The 20,047-nt window shown below is 42.4% G+C and overlaps 1 protein-coding gene across 1 annotated transcript; it reads left to right on the top strand.

Moving 5' to 3' along the window:
* The first annotated feature begins 4,873 nt into the window (after window positions 1-4,873).
* LOC311238880 (uncharacterized protein) lies at window positions 4,874-17,824 on the top strand. Its single transcript, XM_084327079.1, has 3 exons — window positions 4,874-6,614; window positions 10,598-10,668; window positions 15,379-17,824. The coding sequence occupies exons 1-3, from the start codon at window positions 4,904-4,906 to the stop codon at window positions 17,080-17,082; spliced, it is 3,486 nt and encodes a 1,161-aa protein (XP_084183205.1). The 5' UTR covers window positions 4,874-4,903; the 3' UTR covers window positions 17,083-17,824.
* Window positions 17,825-20,047: the final 2,223 nt, after the last annotated feature.

Genomic DNA, 20,047 nt, shown 5'->3' with positions numbered 1-20,047 from the left:
CCACTTTTCTAACGGGCCACACACCGAATGGAACCCGCTCCACGAAAAACGAGTCACACCGAGAGGACGGCGTCGGTCCATAATGACCGAGTCTCCTCCGTGGTCACGCCGCTCCAGCGCCACGCGGGTTCGAGACCCGCAACAGACGTTTAATAAAGTGGCGTCGGTCGAGCCGAGGGCAGTTCAAGCGGCGAAGGAGGATCTCAAGTATTTTCGCTTGTCGTTGACATTTTCACCAAGACTTTTTTTTTCTTTTTTATTATATCTCAGCCAATTCATCTAGTCGGGTCCATAAATATCACCCTGTCTCTGTGCACCACCACGGTGGATCTGACATGAGACGATCAAGATGTGCTTTAAGTGCAGACGTTCGGCTTTCATTTGACGTTACGTCAAAATCAGGTGAACGGTGTAGGAATTACCAGGACGCCTATCGTAAAGAGTAGGGGGTTCCCCGACGTTCCTGGCCAAATTCCCAATCAGGTCTCTGACATCAAGGCCTCCTAATCATCCCTTCGCCTTAATTGGCTGACATCAATCCCTGTCTCCTGAGCCGTTCAGCCATTGTGTGTAGTGTGATGTGTGCCAGGTGCCAGTGTATGGCAGCCATTGAGCCTGCGTAGCCCAATGTTGGGTGCTACTGTACCAGTGGTGGTGAAGGAGGCAATTCCCACCCTACATTGTAAAGCGCTTTGAGTGTCTAGAAAAGTTATTATTATTATTATTATTATTATTATTATTATTGCAACAGTTTCTACATGTGCCTCCTCCTTTTTAAGGGACCAATTAGCCAATTGTCCAATAACTTTTGGTCCCTTAACCTCTTAACAGGTCCTGAGAGTTTTGCATGAAACGCCCATCGATTAATCGCATACTGAAAGTTAATTGGACGCTGTTCCGGAATCCATTTGTAGCTGATGTACAGGGCTCGCCTCTTTTTGAAAGGAAACGCACTGAATCATCTTTCACAACAGAAGAAGAATCACTCTTGAGCGCTATTGTCATATAATTACAGAGGTTTTGAACACACTGAAGTAAAAGTTATTTTCATTTTCGTCTTAATAATTATTTTTGCAAACGGATCCCTGCAGATCTATCTACTCTATAGTTATTAGCTTAAAACACTGCTGGGGCCACAGCCTGAAGCCTTACCTAGAACATGTCCAAATTCAATAACAATATAATACTTGTTGTGTGTTTTACACATCTTTATGTAAAGGAGGAGGCACATATAGCGATTGTTGTAATTCCTACACCGTTCACCTCAAATTAAAGCTGAAAGTCTGCACTAAAAGCACACCTTGTTTCATTTTAAATCGATTGTGTTGGTGTACAGAGCCCAAATGATGAAGGTTGTGTTGATGTCCAAATATTTATGGACCCGACTGTATAGTTTCTGTGAGGGTTGTTGACATTGTAGGCATATAGGTAGTTATTTCATACACCTAAGTACCCTATCTTTTAGGTACAAATGGGCAGAACCTTATGGATTTGTAACACCTACTCCTGTACGTCAGCGCCTTTTTTGTACTGAGGCGTTGGTGAGTTGTCAAGGAAACCTATATAAAGAAGAAGAAAATAAATCCACAATGCAGAATACTGTAAAATGAGTTCTAAGGTCTATTGCGTATATAGTTGAGCTGCATATTTCCTGCTCTAGACAGGAAACCGATGGGGGAGGGAGGGGGAGGGGGTTCTCCTACATGTTTATGTACCGGTAGTTATAATCTCTCATGGTCAGATCTCCACACTTTTGTTTTAGCGCAGTGCCAGCGCAGGAAATACTTGTTTAAAAAAAAATATAAAGAAAATACAGAGGGTCCACAAAAAAAGTATCACTTTTTACTACACAGTAAAACAATCTGTCGGAAGACTTTTAATTGCCTCCTGTTTTTTTTGTTTTTCTGATGGCGCTCAGCAGGGCACCTCTGGTTCCCAAGATGTACCTTTTACTACCAGGCTCCACTCTGTTGAGATCCACGGATCCATGTCTCTTTATTTCCTTCCATGTGAAGAGTTTACCGATCGTTCACCGATCAAAAGGCTATTGATTTTGGTAAATTAGTTTGGGCCTGTAATTGGTTTAATTTTTGGGTCATATTTTTAAAAAAAGGAGCATCTATTTATAGCCCAGGGCCACGTTGAAAGATGTTTTTAATGTAAATTCTTTTATGATGTCTTAAAAGAAAATGTGAAATGTACTCGTTTTTATTTATAAATGCCTTTATTCTGTTGTACATTGTTAATAATACATACCTTCATAAAAACAAGCTGTCTCGACTTTTTGTGGATAAAAAAAAAAGAAAGAATCCTACTTCATAAGAACATAATGTTTTTGGTTTCTTGGTCTAGGACACAAATCGGGTACGTTTTTATTTTAATTTTTCAAAAGTCTTGCCTGTTATTGTGTGATGTGGGTCGTAGCAACACGTACACAATCACACTGTAACTAATGCATTTTCCACTTCATATTAAGTTTACCCACAGAGGGCCCATTGTGCAAGCCGGGTAGAAATACATGATATTAATCATAAAACTGCATCATATATATTTTTATTAACATTTACACACAATATTCCAAAATATCCTATTGAACGCAGCGTTGTAATCGACAAAGCTCCCATGCTCTCTCTCTCTCTCTCTCACTCACACTCTCTCTCTCCCCCCTCTCTCTCTCTTCCCCCCCCCTCTCGCTCTCTCCCTCTCTCGCTCTCTCTCTCTCTCTCTCTCTCTCTCTCTCTCTCTCTCTCACTCACACTCTCTCTCCCCCCCCCCTCTCTCTCTCTCTCTCTCGCTCTCTCTCTCTCTCTCACACTCTCTCTCCCCCCCCCCCCCCCTCTCTCTCTCTCTCCCCCCCCCCCTCTCTCTCTCTCTCTCTCACTCACACTCTCTCTCCTCTCCCCCCCCCCCTCTCTCTCTCTCTCTCTCTCACTCACACACTAGTTCTAAACACCCGACACAGGTAAGTGCACGACGTGACACCAAGACATGCAAATTGGCACTAATGTTAATAACGAGAGACAGAAATGGCCGCGTGGACGGAGCGGCGGAGACGAGCGGGGGGGTGCGTCTCTCCGGTCACAAGTTCAGCGCCTCGGCCACCTTCCTCTCCTCAGGAATACCATTTACCTGAGACGGAGGAGAGAGCGCAGCATCGTCACAGTGTGTAGATAACATGTCTAAGTAGTAATAATAATAATGATAATACATCCACAGGGTTTTAGAAAGGTGCAGAATAAAAGTATTGCTTCCCCCCCCCCCCCAAAGAAATAATTGATTAATGAATTTATCATTAAAAAAAATTATGCGGGTTGTAAAAATTTATGTCCTACCCAACCCCCCCCCCCCCCCCCCACCCCACTCCTACCCAACCCCCCCCCACCCACCCAACCACCTCCAATGTACAGTCCCCCCCCACCCCCACCTACCCAATCCAATGTACAGTTTCTATACTCTTTTCTTTCTGGACTCTTTTTGTATCACAAACAGTACTGTAATTGCAAATCTGGTATGTCATAAATGTATAGATGTAGCAGTACTGTCTATCTGTAATGTCATGTATGTCATATATGTTACGATGAATTGAAAATGGGGGACCCTGATGTAAACAAGACGAAAGTCTTTCTCTGGTCTGCATCCCCTTAACAATTGTATGTATTGTTCTGTACTGTACTGTACCCATTCTGCAATCTGTTAATAAAGTTTTCATTCATTCATGTTGCAGGCTTGTATCCCCCTCCCTACTTCCCCTTTCCCCCACGACGTGGAATGCACCCGATTGGATAAATGAGATGCTGGTGCTCTAGTGCGACATCTAGTGGCTGAATGTTATCTATAGCAGGGGTTCCCAAACTTTTCAGTTTTTTAATCTGTTAAATAAAGTTTTCATTCATTCATCCACTCCAGCTGCAAGCCCTCCAGAACGACGTTCCGGGCCAAAGACGGGGGATGAATGAAATCATATGTATATACTCTGTCAGGATCTAGGGGTAACAGTACTGTATATTTGAATACCGTTTATGTCACAAATGTATCAGTACCATATACCTATATGTCCCTATGCCATAAATGTCATGTATGTTGTGTATGTCATAAATGTCTATATGAATTGAAAATGGGGGACCCTGATGGAAACAAGACGAAAGTCTTTCTCTGGTCTGCATCCCCTTAACAATTGTATGTATTGAGCTGTACTGTACTCATTCTGCAATATGTTAATAAACTTCAATCAATCACACTGGAGGTAACTGTTCATTTGTGTCCTGCCCTGTGGTGGGGGGAGGGGGGGGGCATTGTTGTTTGTGTCGTGAGTGGGGAGGGGGGGAGGGGGTGATCCTTTGTCCTTTGCTGGACTCTGTATTCCTCTGTGTGAAAGCCCGCGATGTGGGGGGGGGGGGGGGGGGGGCTGGTTGTTTACAGATGTGTCTGTTTGTCCTCCATTGTGGGGGAGGGGGGGTGTTTTATTGAGTATGTTTACCATTTTCTCTATGTCTCTCTTTGTACTTATGAGTTTTAGTGGGGTTTCCTTGACAAAGTAAGCTAATTAGAGGTAGTTGATGACGATAGAAAGTCCTGAACTATGTAAAAAAAAACATCTTCTATCTATGAATCAGACATAGACACTGTCTCTTTAAAGCGACTCCTCCCCTGAACAGCTAACGCCAGGAAGCACCTCCCACCCCGTGACGCGTTCAGAGTTAACTCTATAACCAGGAAGCACCTCCCACCCCGTGACGCGTTCAGAGTTCACTCTACAACCAGGAAGCACCGCCCACCCAGAGCCATGCTCCCACCAAACACACGAAGGATCAGAGTTTACTCTATAACCAGGAAGCACCCACACGATCACTGTCTCTGCCTGAGAAAACAAAACTTAAGAGTGTCGTTGACTTTGTAGAATAAAATGGCGCGGCAAGGAGTTGATATGTACCGGGACCCGGACCATGTTTCAGTAATGGAGGAGACGTTCTGCTGTTCTCTCTGTCTGGATGTACTGAAGGATCCGGTAACTATTCCCTGTGGACACAGCTACTGTATGGGCTGTATTTCAGACTGCTGGGATCACGGTGATCAGACGGGGATCTACAAATGTCCCCAGTGCAGGGAGACTTTTACTCCCAGGCCTGTCCTGAAGAAAAGCAACATGCTGGCTGAAGTGATAGAACAACTAATGAAGACAGGACTCCAAGCTGCTTCTCCTGATCACTGTTATGCTGGACCTGGAGACGTGGCCTGTGATGTCTGCACTGGGAGAAAGCAGAAAGCCCTCAAGTCCTGCCTGGTATGTCTGGCTTCTTACTGTGAAACTCACCTCCAGCCTCACTATCAATCTGATACCTTTAAGAAACACAAGCTGGTCAAAGCCTCCACACGGCTTCAGGAGAACATCTGCTCTCGTCATGACAGGATTCTGGATGTTTTCTGTCGTACTGATCAGCAGTGCATCTGTAATTTGTGTTCCATGTATGAACATAAAGGCCATGATACAGTCTCAGCTGCAGCAGAAAGGACGGAGAGACAGAAAGAGCTTGGCATGAGTCAGCAGAAAGTCCACCAGAGAGTCCAGGAGAGACAGAAGCGACTCAAAGAGGCCAAACAGGCTGTTGATTCTCTCAATCGCTCTGCTGATAAAGCAGTGAAGGACAGTGGGAGAGTCTTTACTGAGCTGATACGCTCCTTGGAGACGAGGCGCTCTGAGCTGAAGAAGGTCATCAGAGCCCAACAGAGGACCACAGTGACTCAGGCTGAAGAAGTGCAGAAGAGACTGGAGCAGGAGATAGCGGACCTGAGGAGGAGAGCCACTGAGCTGGAGCAGCTCTCAGACACAGAGGACCACATCCACTTTCTACAGAGTTACCCCCCCCTCTCCAGTCCCAGTGAGTCTACAGACTCACCCAGCATCAGTGTCCTTCCTCTCCTGTACTTTGCAGATGTGACTGAGGTCGTGTCTGAGCTGAGAGACAAACTAGAGGACGTTCTGAAAGAGCAGTGGCCCAGAATCTCAACAACAGTGAATGCAGTTATTAATGTTTTACTGCCACCAGAGCACAAGACCAGAGCTGACTTCTTACAATATTCCTCTCAGATCACACTGGACCCAAACACAACACACAGAAAACTGTCTTTGTCTGAGGGGAACAGAAGAGCAACATGGATGCAGCTAGAGCAGTCATATCCTGATCACCCAGAAAGATTTATTAAATGGTGTCAGGTTCTGGGTAGAGGAGGTCTGACTGGACGCTGTTACTGGGAGGTGGAGTGGCGTGGAGGGGTTTCTGTAGCAGCCTCCTACAAATACATTAGTAGCACAGACACGAGGGAGGAAGTCTTTGGATTAAATTCCAAATCCTGGACTTTATTTTGCACACAAAGTGATTACACCTTCAGACACGATAACGAGAGCATAACAGTACCGGGCCCCTGGTCCTCCAGAATAGGAGTGTACCTGGATCACAGGGCAGGTACTCTGTCCTTCTACAGCGTCTCTGACACCATGACCCTCCTGCACAGAGTCAACACCACATTCACTCAGCCTCTCTATCCTGGACTTGGGCTTTATTACTCTGGGGAGGCTGAGTTCTGTGAGCTGAAATTGATCTTGAAGATGCTGAGTTGTGAAAGATGAGGTAATTAGGAGTTACATTCACTCAGTCACTATCATTGTTCTGAGCGACACACACACACACACACACACACTCACTATGTTTAGCTTTGTTTCTAGTTTCTAGCCTACCGGGGTAAAGTTTGTTTGATTAGATCTTTGCATATTCACATATTTGATTCCTATCTTCACCTCTGTTCCTTTGCATGTGGGGACAAATCTTTATTTTCATACTCGGGGTAGGTTGGACCACAATATGCAACCATTTTATTTGTATTTTATCACCTTTGGTTATTTTGGTCATTACTGTGGGATTTGGGCCTGTCCCTCCTCTCTCTGTTCCAGGGGGGGTTGGTAACAATGTGGGGGCCGGACCTCCATGGGGAGGTGGATTCAGCCTATAACCTTCTCCCTCACCTCTTATCTCTGGGCAGCCGGGACACTTCATACGGGACACTCTTCTATCTTCAAGGCCTTCGGTTGAACCCACAGCCAGTATGTGTGGGGCATGGGTCAGTCGTAAATGCAACTATTTAGTTTCAGAACAGACCCACCTGCGTTAGAGAGAGAGAGAGAGAGAGAGTTGTTCTTCTGGTGGCAGACTTTCAGGGAGACAGACCTAGACAGGAGCTGGTTTAGGAAGAATGACCATTCATTGAATATTGTGCATTTTGTCTTTTGTTCTTGTGTTCTTACTAAATAAACGTGGACATCTAAACCCAGAAGGACCCGAGTGGATATTTGCTTGAAACTTGCCGTTTCACCGACTGAACCTCAATATAGAACTTTGAACAAAACGCAAAGGAATTGACTTGAACTCACTATTTCCATGTGCTACACGAGAAATGCAGTTAAAATCTAACATTTCCATTGTACAGTGATACAGGTATAAAGACAGTATGGTAGTAAGTCATACTGGCCAGCAGCGTAACTAGTAAGAGTAGGTAAGGGATATGTACAGATATAGATATATATATATATCTACAGATATGTAAAGAAGACTTTCGTCTAGTTTACATCAGGGTCCTCCATTTTCAATTCATTAAGACATTTATGACATACAAGATATACAAATATACAGTAGTGTAAGAAAAAGAGATCATAAAAAAATATATACATCCGAAGAGGAAGAAACTACATTGGAGGGGGTTGAGTAGGTATATAGTCTGTTGTACTCCAATATTGTACAAATGTAAACAAAACAAAAAAAAATAACATTTACAGCCAAGAATACAAATACAATGACCTTTTGTCTACTATGTCTAGTGTTAATCCTTGTATTGAGAGCTCAGTCAATCAACTACAGAATGAAAATGTACCTCCATTCTTAGGCTTTTTCTTATTTTTGGTGGTGGGCCATGTGTTTACATTTGGATCACTGATTGCTAGTGTCGGCCAATAACGAATGAACAAATTATTTTGAATGAATACATTTTAAATTGAATTCGGTGTGTACCGATCAGTCTGAGTTCCCTGAAATGAGCCGTGCTGCCTGTTATTATCCTCATGACTTCCCTCTCCTCAGCCCACTCACTCAGGTCCAGTCATAAGTGTTGAATGGAGGGAGGTAGTCATGTCTGGCTGCTATGCCATTGAGACAAACTGAAGCCAAGGCTTCACTCAATTGGATTCAGGAGGAGTCTCTGGGAGCTCAATCTGAGGGGAATTCTTTTTTTAAACCCCCCAAAAGACTAAGTTACATACATTTACTTGAAATGAACTAGTCAATAAGAATACTCTGACTGCCCTGCACTACTGATTGGTCTTTTAAATGGCTATATGGGTAACAAAAACAGGTGCACCATAACAACACCATACAGGGATGATCCCTCTCATAGATTAAAGGCAGTGGTGGAAGAAGTACACAGTTCCTTTACTTAAGTAAAAGTAGAAATACCCAGATAAATGAGTACTCTGGTCAAAGGTTAAAGTCCTCCATTCAAATTCTACTTAAGTAAAAGTAGAGATGTATTTTCTATTGAATGCACTTAAGTATATAAAGTTAAAGTACACATTCTACATGACGTTTGTGTATTCCAGTGCTTGGGAGCTTTCAAGCCTTGATCCATTGACCTCTACAGGTTATGTTAAAGTGGGATGTGGTCCAGCTATGCTGCTCTGATTAAACGTTATGTTAAAGTGGGATGTGGTCCAGTTATGCTGCTGTGATTAAAGGTCATGTTAAAGTGGGATGTGGTCCACTTATGCTGCTCTGATTAAAGGTTATGTTAAAGTGGGATGTGGTCCAGTTATGCTGCTCTGATTAAAGGTCATGTTAAAGTGGGATGTGGTCCAGTTATGCTGCTCTGATTAAAGGTTATGTTAAAGTGGTGTGTGGTCCAGTTATGCTGCTCTGATTAAAGGTTATGTTAAAGTGGTATGTGGTCCAGTTATGCTGCTCTGATTAAAGGTTATGTTAAGGTGGTGTGTGGTCCAGTTATGCTGCTCTGATTATGTCCTCTTGAAGTTGTCAGGCTTCAAACATTTTGCCATGTTTTCTATGCAAAATCTTATATATTTCCTTTGAAATGTAGTGGAGTCAAAGTATAAAGTTCCCTCAAATGAAAATAGTTACGTCAAGTACAAGTAGCTTGAAATTGTACTTAAGTACAGTACTTGAGTCGAAATACTTAGTTACTTTCCACCACTGATTAATGTATTTTGCATGCATTGACATTCAACATACTGCGCATAATGTTGAATGTCTGCAGTGAATTGCGCAATGAAAGATTGCGGATGATTAACTCCAAACAAAGAGGCGTGCCAATGTGCCAAAAAAAGAGTTCTAAACAAAAACATGTAGCCCATTTCTCTAAGAATACTGGTGTTGTACATCATTTATGTCACAAGGGGGCAGACTTAACCTTTATAAGAGCCATAGGCCTTGGCTCAATCTCTCCTATAGGCTCTGAAGTGTCATCACATTTCCTTCGATCAGTCTGAGCACTTTTCCCAATGAAGGGTAATGTTGGGGGTTGGAAGTGATTGATTGATTGAACATTTTATTAACAGATTGCAGAATGGGTACAGTACAGTACAGCTCAATACACACAATTGTTAAGGGGATGCAGACCAGAGAAAGACTTTCATCTTGTTTACATCAGGGTCCCCCATTTTCAATTCATCATAATTTCAGTTATGAAGTTTCACTGACCCTTCACCTTTTGTGGTGGAAACATACTTTATTATGAACATCATGAGTATCATGAGACATCAATCAGAAATATAATTTTGACATAGGCCCTACTGGGATTTCTAAAATCGCTCATACCACCTGCATCAAGAAAGAAAGGATGAATAATCTGGCTGAATCTGCTGATATCTTTGGTGTGTGTGTTTAGGTTAGAGCTTGGTAAGTCATCTCTTTAATAACCTCTGTCAATGAGTGAAGGGGAAAGCCAGGACATTATGGTCATATAGCCAGTGATATGAAATGCCCATGAAAATTAGGCTATTGTATACTGTATATGTGTGTATTTTTAAAGCGCTTTACAATTTGTTCCTCACATTTGACCCATTCACTCACACATTTACACACCGATGGTGGAGGCAACCACCAACCATGCGAGTGTCTTGCTCAAGGACACTTAGACACGCTGCCCGGGAGGAGCGGGGATCGAACCGGGAACCTCCGGATTACCAGACGACTGCTCTACCTCCTGATCCACTGTCGCCCCCATGTGTATGTGTGTGTGTGTGCGTGCACACGTGGAGAATAGGTTGAAACAAAGATTAAAGCTGAGGCTGATAGTTACCCCTTTCACTACCACAATACAGAAGGTTAACCCTTTACTATCACACTACAGACGGTCTGTAGTGTGATAGTAAAGGGTTGACCTTCTGTAGTGTGTGGTGTGGTAGTGAAAGGGTTAACCTTCTGTAGTGTGGTAGTGAAAGGGTTACAGTACAGCGTTACAGCAGAGACAGTCTGTTCAGCTGAGACGCTGAGGCCTGAACAGAACACAACACCTCCCCTCCCCCGTCTCCGTGTGCCAGTCCTATGTGCCCGTGGAAGTGAACTAAACAGAGTGACCTTCACCTTTGTCCAGAGGGAGAGAGGGAGTCATGTGTACATCTTGGAGAGATGGACATTGCGTTGAGGGTGTGTAAATAGACAAATACACACATGGAGTAGAATGTAATAGCAATGTCACCGTAACGTTTACCCAAACCCTGCAGAAATGACAGTAAGTACGGCTGGTATATTTCAGCTTTATCTGTTGAAGAGTATACTATGTCTGAAGACAGATTGTCACGTTTGGAGAGAATCAACAGGAACACTGCTGTTTTCTCCCACATGTAGGATTGCGGGACATGACTTACGTGTATTGATAAGGGCCGTGAAAATACCTGTCAGGGTAAGAGACCTGCCACTTAATTAAGGATAGCAGTCATAAACTATAGTCATAAACTATATGAAAAGGGGAAGAGACATGAAATTGGCTATTACAGCACATACGTGTATACATGCATAATGTGTGTAATGACCAAGTACGATGAAGTGAGTTTTTCCCAATAAACTCTCTGTATATGAAATACAGCAGCAAAATAAATGAGAAAAATCATTAAAAAAAATAAAAAAGATATTAAACACTCATATTATACTCTGAAAAATATAAAGCATAAAGGAGATACGTGGTTCAAGGACTGACTCACAAATACTTCCCAGTTGCAGTGAGACACTTGTGGTCTCCATGGTGACAGTGGGACAGGCTCCCAGTCTGGATGAAACTCCTGGGGCAGATCCGGGGGAAAGTGTCAACAGTGTCCTCTGTGGTTGAATCACTGCGTCGTACAATCAGTACAACCGTTTTCAAAAGTGGGCTCCCTACTAAGATAAGATCAGAGATTCCTTTATTGATCCCCTTGTTCAGGCATCATAGCAGCAGGGTGGAGGGGGGTACAGGCACATGGTCGTAGTAGAAGACATGACACAGGTAATAAAATGATAGTACAGTAGAAAAGTACAAACAGGCAGTGTAAACAATATAACAGTATAATAAACTCTGAGTATACGCATATGAGCAAGTAGTCCGTGTGATCAAGGTGCAGGTGAGGGTCTGTCTGCCCCATCAGTTATATTATGCATCTACCTCTCTCGCTCCTTACCTTCCCCTTTCTCTCCAACTCTGCTTCTCCCTGTCTCTCTACTCCCCCTCTCTCTCTTTCTTTCTCTTTCTCTGTCTTTGGCCTCCTCTCTCTCTCTCTCTCTCTCTCTCTCTCTCTCTCTCTCTCTCTCACCCTCCTATCTCTCTCACCCTCCACCATCTCTCTCTACCCGCCCCTCCCCTCTACCCCCCTCCTCTCCATCTATCTCTCTCTCTCTCCCTCTGTGCTCTCTCTCTTCAGTCTGTGTGTGTGTGTGTACGCTATATAGTGTACGCTATATCTCAGGGATTTTGGGGGAAATGGCCACTCTTTAGCCTGGGATTGCGCAGGAACGGATGTATGTAGAAATAAACGGTTTGTTCCCTGTTGGAGTATAAATATTGCCTTTCAAATGAGCCATAGTATGTCTCCATAGCTATAATATAGAATGTACGATGGCTCTACGAACATCGTTGAACCGGTCTGAAACGCTGGCGCCAGGGAGTAGAGATGGGATAACAGTGTGGCAGTCAATGAGTTAATCCACGGTCTCAGCCGTTGCCCTGACATTGGTTTTAGTTTTCTCTGGTCGTCTCTGTGGAGAAATGGAGATTCTGTGTAATCACTGCTGTCACAGTCTGTGGTTAATGAAGGCTTTTTAAACAGCCACTCGCATGCAATGGATGTATGCTTTACAAAGCATGTATTATCCTTATCCATTATAAACATCAGTAGCGACTTTACAATAGCCATCTCAATAATGTTCATAGATGCTTTACAATTAATTATTAACCATAACAAATCATTATAAAATATAGGTTGCATCTATTTGCATATATTTTATATATGTTTTATAAACCATTTATTATAGATTCTGCTCGTTTTACAACAACAACAACAACAACAACAACAACAACAACAACAACATATACAATCAAAACGTCAAGAAGAAAAGAAAGAAACAGTCAAAAGAATAAACAGCAGGCAGCTGTCTTAAGCCTGTGTGACCTCTGGCTTTTCTCTCATGTGGTTCATAAATGGACTCAGAACTAAGTCTCGGAGCTCCTCCCACCTGCACACTTCAGCCTTGTTTTGGAACTCTACTGTCATTTAAATGTAACGATATTTAATTTAAATGGTATAATATATGAGGATATCTCTAGACTAAAAGCAGCATTTGGAACTTTACCTTGTTTGATTTGAACACTATTGAATTTCAATAGTAATTAAAAAAGGTGAATACATGTGAAAATGTTTTGTTGATTGTTTTGAGTATGAACATAAAGATGTGGACTTCCCCACAGGCAAATCAAACCAACTTTACCCCATTTTATAGAATAGTACTCTGATCAAAGTAAAGGGACTCTATTCAAAATTCTACTTAATTAATAGCATAAAAGTAAATATTGAATGTATGTAAGTAACTAAAGTAAGTACACATTCTGCATGGATTATAATGCTTGAGACAGAGCTCCTAAATTCTCAATGCATCAACCTGTGTGTGTGACGTCAAACTGGTTGTTCATCCAGTTATGTTGGTTGTGTTTCCTTCCTTTTGACATCGACAGACTTACACATTAAATGTACATTATGTTTTCCATCTTATCACATATTTTGGATTAAAAGAAAGTACAGTAACTCGCAGGGTTTGTATAAATCGAGGAAAATAAATGAGGAAACTTCCTTTGAAGTGTAGTATAGTAAATGTATTGAGATCCCTAAACTGGAAATACTCAAGTAAAGTATCCTAAAAACTGTATTTAAATACAGTAGTAAAAGTACTTTATTTCCTCCCCTGGGTTCTCTACTTTCTTTGTTACTGTTGTTGTGGAATATTTAACAATGAGCCATGACAGTGAACTGTAGAAATTAAGATCGAGTCATTTGTATATAAAAACATAGAACATAGTTTAATATCTGTGCTTCCACAGAGATCAGTTTATAAAGAGACACACATATGTACACACAAGCGTCTGACCAGAAAGTGACCCAGAGCTTTTGGTCGGACACACATTAAATACATCATTGAAATGACGTACATTAGACACCAGATATGACAGAAAGGTAAACGAGAATTATGCCCCAGTTAGAATGAATAACAAGATGGGCTCAAGAGCCTTTGTTATGTGAATGAATGAATGAATGAAAACTTTATTTAACAGATTGCAGAATGGGTACAATACAGTACGGCTCAATACATACAATTGTTAAGGGGATGCAGACCTGAGAAAGACGTTTGTCTTGTTTCCATCAGGGTCCCCCATTTTCATTTCATATAGACATTTATGACATACACAACATACATGACATTTATGGCATAGGGACATATAGGTATTTAGTACTGATACATTTGTGACATAAGCGGTATTCAAATATACAGTACTGTTACCCCTAGATCCTGACAGAGTATATACATATGATGGGGAGGGGACTGTACATTAGGAGGGGGTGGGAGGGAAATATACATACGGCGGGGAGGGAATATATACATGCGGTGGGGAGGAGACTGTCTATTAGGAGGTGGTGGGGGTTTTGGGCATTTACGGTGGCCAGTTTCGAATTGCAGCCTCCCGTAGGTGCTCTTTAAGAGCGGTTTTGAAAGTGGGTAGTGATTCACATTCCTTTACAGCTTTGGGTAGGGCGTTCCACATTGTTGTGGCATAATTGCGAAACGTGTTTAGTCCCTTGTTTGAGCCGAATCTGGGTTTAACATGATTTGTTGAGCTTCCTCTGGTGTAGTGGTTGTGGTATTCACTGACCTTTGGGAAGTATTTTGACATGTACAAATAGACACTGTCTTAACTGGAGAGAAGGCCATGGTCACATGTCCTCAACTTGGTTCGTTGTTAAAGAGACACACAGACTGTAGCCTATAGTGTCTGAGCTCAGTTCACTAGTTGATCATATTAACTAGTCAAAGCTGTACAGAGATTTAACACAGATGGACATAGATAACTTTTCCGTCACTGTACCTATTTACTAATGCATATTTGGTAACATCATCAAGTTATTATCTAGATATCCTATTAACAACTGTAATCATGGGTTTTACATGTGTTCATTGCATTATCATTTCATATATATATAACTTTGCTCATGAAATGAGAATTACTGCAGATGTACTTTGACACTAATGCCCAGCAATGAAGCAATGGTCTTTCACCAGCCTTCAAACAAATCAGTCAATCAAATCAGTGAAAGATGAGAGAGAGCAAGAGAGGAGAAAGAGGGAGTGTGAGAGAAAGAGAAAGCAAGAGAGGAGAGAATGAGAGTAAACGAGAGAGAGAGAGAAAGTGTGTGTGTGTGTCTTTCACAACATTGAAGAAATGTGTGTGAGAGAGAGAGAGAAATAAAGTGTTTTATTCAGTATGTTTACCATTTTCTCTATGTCTCTCTTTGTGCTTATGAGTTTTAGTGGGGTTTCCTTGACAAAGTAAGCTAATTAGAGGTAGTTGATGACGATAGTCCTGAACTATGTAAAAAAAAAACATCTTCTAATGAATTACAGTAAAATAGACACTGTCTCTTTAAAGCGACTCCTCCCCTGAACAGCTAGAACCAGGAAGCACCTCCCACCCCGTGACGCGCTCAGAGTTCATTCTAGAACCAGGAAGCACCTCCCACTCTCACCAAACACACGATCACTCTTCCTGAGAAAACAAAACTTAAGAGTGACGTTGTCTTTGTAGAATAAAATGGCGCAGCAAGGAGTTGATATGTACCGGGACCCGGACCATGTTTCAGTAATGGAGGACCAGTTCTGCTGTTCTCTCTGTCTGGATCTACTGAAGGATCCGGTAACTATTCCCTGTGGACACAGCTACTGTATGGGCTGTATTTCAGACTGCTGGGATCACGGTGATCAGACGGGGATCTACACATGTCCCCAGTGCAGGGAGACTTTTACTCCCAGGCCTGTTCTGAAGAAAAACAATATAATGGCTCAAATGATAGAAGAACTAGTGAAGACAGGACTCCAAGCTGCTCCTCCTGATCACTGTTGTTATGCTGGACCTGGAGATGTGGTCTGTGATGTCTGCACTGGGAGAAAGCAGAAAGCCCTCAAGTCCTGCCTGGTATGTCTGGCTTCTTACTGTGAAACTCACCTCCAGCCTCACTATCAATCTGATACCTTTAAGAAACACAAGCTGGTCAAAGCCTCCACACGGCTTCAGGAGAACATCTGCTCTCGTCATGACAGGATTCTGGATGTTTTCTGTCGTACTGATCAGCAGTGCATCTGTTATTTGTGTTCCATGGATGAACATAAAGGCCATGATACAGTCTCAGCTGCAGCAGAAAGGACGGAGAGACAGAAAGAGCTTGGCATGAGTCAGCAGAAAGTCCACCAGAGAGTCCAGGAGAGAGAAAAGCGACTCAAAGAGGCCAAACAGGCTGTTGATTCTCTCAATCGCTCTGCTGATAAAGCAGTGAAGGACAGTGGGAGAGTCTTTACTGAGCTGATACGCTCCTTGGAGACGAGGCGCTCTGAGCTGAAGAAGGTCATCAGAGCCCAACAGAGGACCACAGTGACTCAGGCTGAAGAAGTGCAGAAGAGACTGGAGCAGGAGATAGCGGACCTGAGGAGGAGAGCCACTGAGCTGGAGCAGCTCTCACACACAGAGGACCACATCCACTTTCTACAGAGTTACCCCCCCCTCTCCAGTCCCAGTGAGTCTACAGACTCACCCAGCATCAGTGTCCTTCCTCTCCTGTACTTTGCAGATGTGACTGAGGTTGTGTCTGAGCTGAGAGACAAACTAGAGGACGTTCTGAAAGAGCAGTGGCCCAGAATCTCAACAACAGTGAATGCAGTTATTAATGTTTTACTGCCACCAGAGCCCAAGACCAGAGCTGACTTCTTACAATATTCCTCTCAGATCACACTGGACCCAAACACAACACACACACGTCTGTCTTTGTCTGAGGGGAACAGAAAAGCAACACTGATGCAGCAAAAGCAGTCATATCCTAATCACCCAGAAAGATTTATGCGTCAGGTTCTGGGTAGAGAAGGTCTGACTGGACGCTGTTACTGGGAGGTGGAGTGGAGTGGTGGAGGGGTTTCTGTAGCAGCCTCCTACAAAGACATTAGTAGAACAGGCACGAGGGAGGACTGTGTATTTGGATTCAATTCTAAATCCTGGGCTTTATTGTGCAGACAAAGAGATTACAGCTTCCTCCACAAGAACAAGAGGATCACAGTACCGGGCCCCTGGTCCTCCAGAATAGGAGTGTACCTGGATCACAGGGCAGGTACTCTGTCCTTCTACAGCGTCTCTGACACCATGACCCTCCTGCACAGAGTCAACACCACATTCACTCAGCCTCTCTATCCTGGACTTGGGCTTTTTTTATGCTCTGGGGAGGCTGAGTTCTGTGAGCTGAAGTAGAGATCAGTGACATTCACAGCTCCTCTACCCAGGGTTTGGGATTTAAATTGATCTTGAAGATGCTGAGTTGTGAAAGATGAGGTAATTAGGAGTTACATTCACTCAGTCACTCTATCATTGTTCTGAGCGACACACACACACACACACACACACACACACACACACACACACACACACACTATGTTTTGCTTTGTTTCTAGTTTCTAGCCTACCGGGGTAAAGTTTGTTTGGTTGGATATTTGCATATTCACATATTTAATTCCTATCCTCAATACCTCTGTTCCTTTGCATGTGGGGAAGTAAAAATCTTTATTGTCATACTCAGGGTAGGTTGGACCACAATATGCAACCATTGTATTTGTATTTTATCACCTTTGGTTATTTTGGTCATTACTGTGGGATTTGGGCCTGTCCCTCCTCTCTCTGTTCCAGGGGGGGTTGGTAACAATGTGGGGGCCGGACCTCCATGGGGAGGTGGATTCAGCCTATAACCTTCTCCCTCACCTCTTATCTCTGGGCAGCCGGGACACTTCATACGGGACACTCTTCTATCTTCAAGGCCTTCGGTTGAACCCACAGCCAGGATGTGTGGGGCATGGGTCAGTCGTAAATGCAACTATTTAGTTTCAGAACAGACCCATCTGCGTTAGAGAGAGAGAGTTGTGTTCTTCTGGTGGCAGACTTTCAGGGAGACAGACCTAGACAGGAGCTGGTTTAGGAAGAATGACCATTCATTGAATATTGTCCATTTTGTCTTTTGTTCTTGTATTCTTACTAAATAAACGTGGACATCTAAACCCAGAAGGACCCGTGTGGATATTTGCTTGAAACTTGCCGTTTCACCGACTGAACCTCAATATAGAACTTTGAACAAAACGCAAAGGAATTGACTTGAACTCACTATTTCCATGTGCTACACGAGAAATGCAGTTAAAATCTAACATTTCCATTGTACAGTGATACAGGTATAAAGACAGTATGGTAGTAAGTCATACTGGCCAGCAGCGTAACTAGTAAGAGTAGGTAAGGGATATGTACAGATATATATATATATATATACAGATATGTAAAGAAGACTTTTGTCTAGTTTACATCAGGGTCCTCCATTTTCAATCCATTCCATTTATGACATACAAGACATACAAATATACAGTAGTGTAAGAAAAAGAGATCATAGAAAAATATATACATCCGAAGAGGAAGAAACTACATTGGAGGGGGTTGAGTAGGTATATAGTCTGTTGTACTCCAATATTGTACAAATGTAAACAAAACCAAAAAAATTTACATTTACAGCCAAGAATACAAATACAATGACCTATTGTCTACTATGTCTAGTGTTAATCCTTGTATCGAGAGCTCAGTCAATCAACTACAGAATGAAAATGTATCTCCATTCATAGGCTTCTTCTTATTTTTGGTGGTGGGCCATGTGTTTACATTTGGATCACTGATTGCTAGTGTCGGCCAATAACGAATGAACAAATTATTTTGAATGAATACATTTTAAATTGAATTCGGTGTGTACCGATCAGTCTGAGTTCCCTGAAATGAGCCGTGCTGCCTGTTATTATCCTCATGACTTCCCTCTCCTCAGCCCACTCACTCAGGTCCAGTCATAAGTGTGTGAATGGAGGGAGGTAGTCATGTCTGGCTGCTATGCCATTGAGACAAACTGAAGCCAAGGCTTCACTACATTGGATTCAGGAGTAAAAGTACACATTCTACATGACGTTTGTGTATTCCAGTGCTTGGGAGCATTCAAGCCTTGATCCATTGACCTCTACAGGTTATGTTAAAGTGGGATGTGGTCCAGTTATGCTGCTCTGATTAAAGGTTATGTTAAAGTGGTATGTGGTCCAGTCATGCTGCTCTGATTAAAGTTAGTTACCGAACATAAAAGTAAGTTACCGAACATATATCGATCAGGTAGGAATATCCTTTATTGATCAGGTTAGTAGATATTGTATCGATCAGGTATTACAGATCATATCCGCATGAAATAAACTGTTTATACTCTGCTCCTGTGTTGTAACCCAACCCCCTCCAATGTACAGTAAATTACCAAGTATGGTTTTGTCAATATTCCAATGTACAGTTTTGCTTGTACAGTTGTACAGTGTCCCCCACCCACCCACCCCTCCTACCCGACCCCCCCCCCCCCAACCACCTCCAATGTACAGTCCCCCCCCCACCTACCCAACCTCCTCCAATGTACAGTTTCTACGTCAAATGTATATACTCTCTTTTCTGGACTCTTTTTGTATCACAAACAATACTGTTGTGCTCTTCCTGATGGCTTGTCGTACAGAACTTGTAAGTCGCTTTGGATAAAAGCGTCAGCTAAATGACTAAATGTAAATGTAAATGTAAATGTATTTGCAAATCTGGTATGTCATAAATGTATAGAATGATGTAGCAGTACTGTCTATCTGTATGTCGTGTATGTCATATATGTTATGATGAATTGAAAATGGGGGACCCTGATGTAAACAAGACGACAGTCTTTTTCTGGTCTGCATCCCCTTAACAATTGTATATATTGAGCTGTACTGTATTGTACCCATTCTGCAATCTGTTAAATAAAGTTTTCAATCAATCAATCAATTTATTTATCCTTTATTTATCCAGGAATGTCCCATTGAGATACAAGATCTCTTCTTCCAGGGAGTCCTGTCAATCAGACAGCGTTTGCTCTGTACCTACCTGTATTCCAATAATGGATTTGTCCATACCTGAGATCCATAGATGTCCCTAGATGAGAGGTTAATGGTGTTACCCAGTGTCTCAAAATACTGAGGATAAGGTGTAACAAATACAAACATAGTTCAGTTATTGGGTTGTAAATAATGCTAAAATGCATTTCAAATCTAATGGCATTACATAACTATTTACAGCTTTTAGGTAACACAAGTGTTATTGATCTAAGCGATGGTTATTTCAACATGTAAATGCAATAATAAAC

The sequence above is a fragment of the Notolepis coatsorum genome (genome assembly GCF_963971535.1).
Source record: "Notolepis coatsorum genome assembly, chromosome: 13".
In the NCBI taxonomy this organism is placed as follows: Eukaryota; Metazoa; Chordata; class Actinopteri; order Aulopiformes; family Paralepididae; genus Notolepis; species Notolepis coatsorum.
Note: the sequence above shows the minus strand (reverse complement) of the source record. Positions and strands in the feature narration are given on the sequence as shown.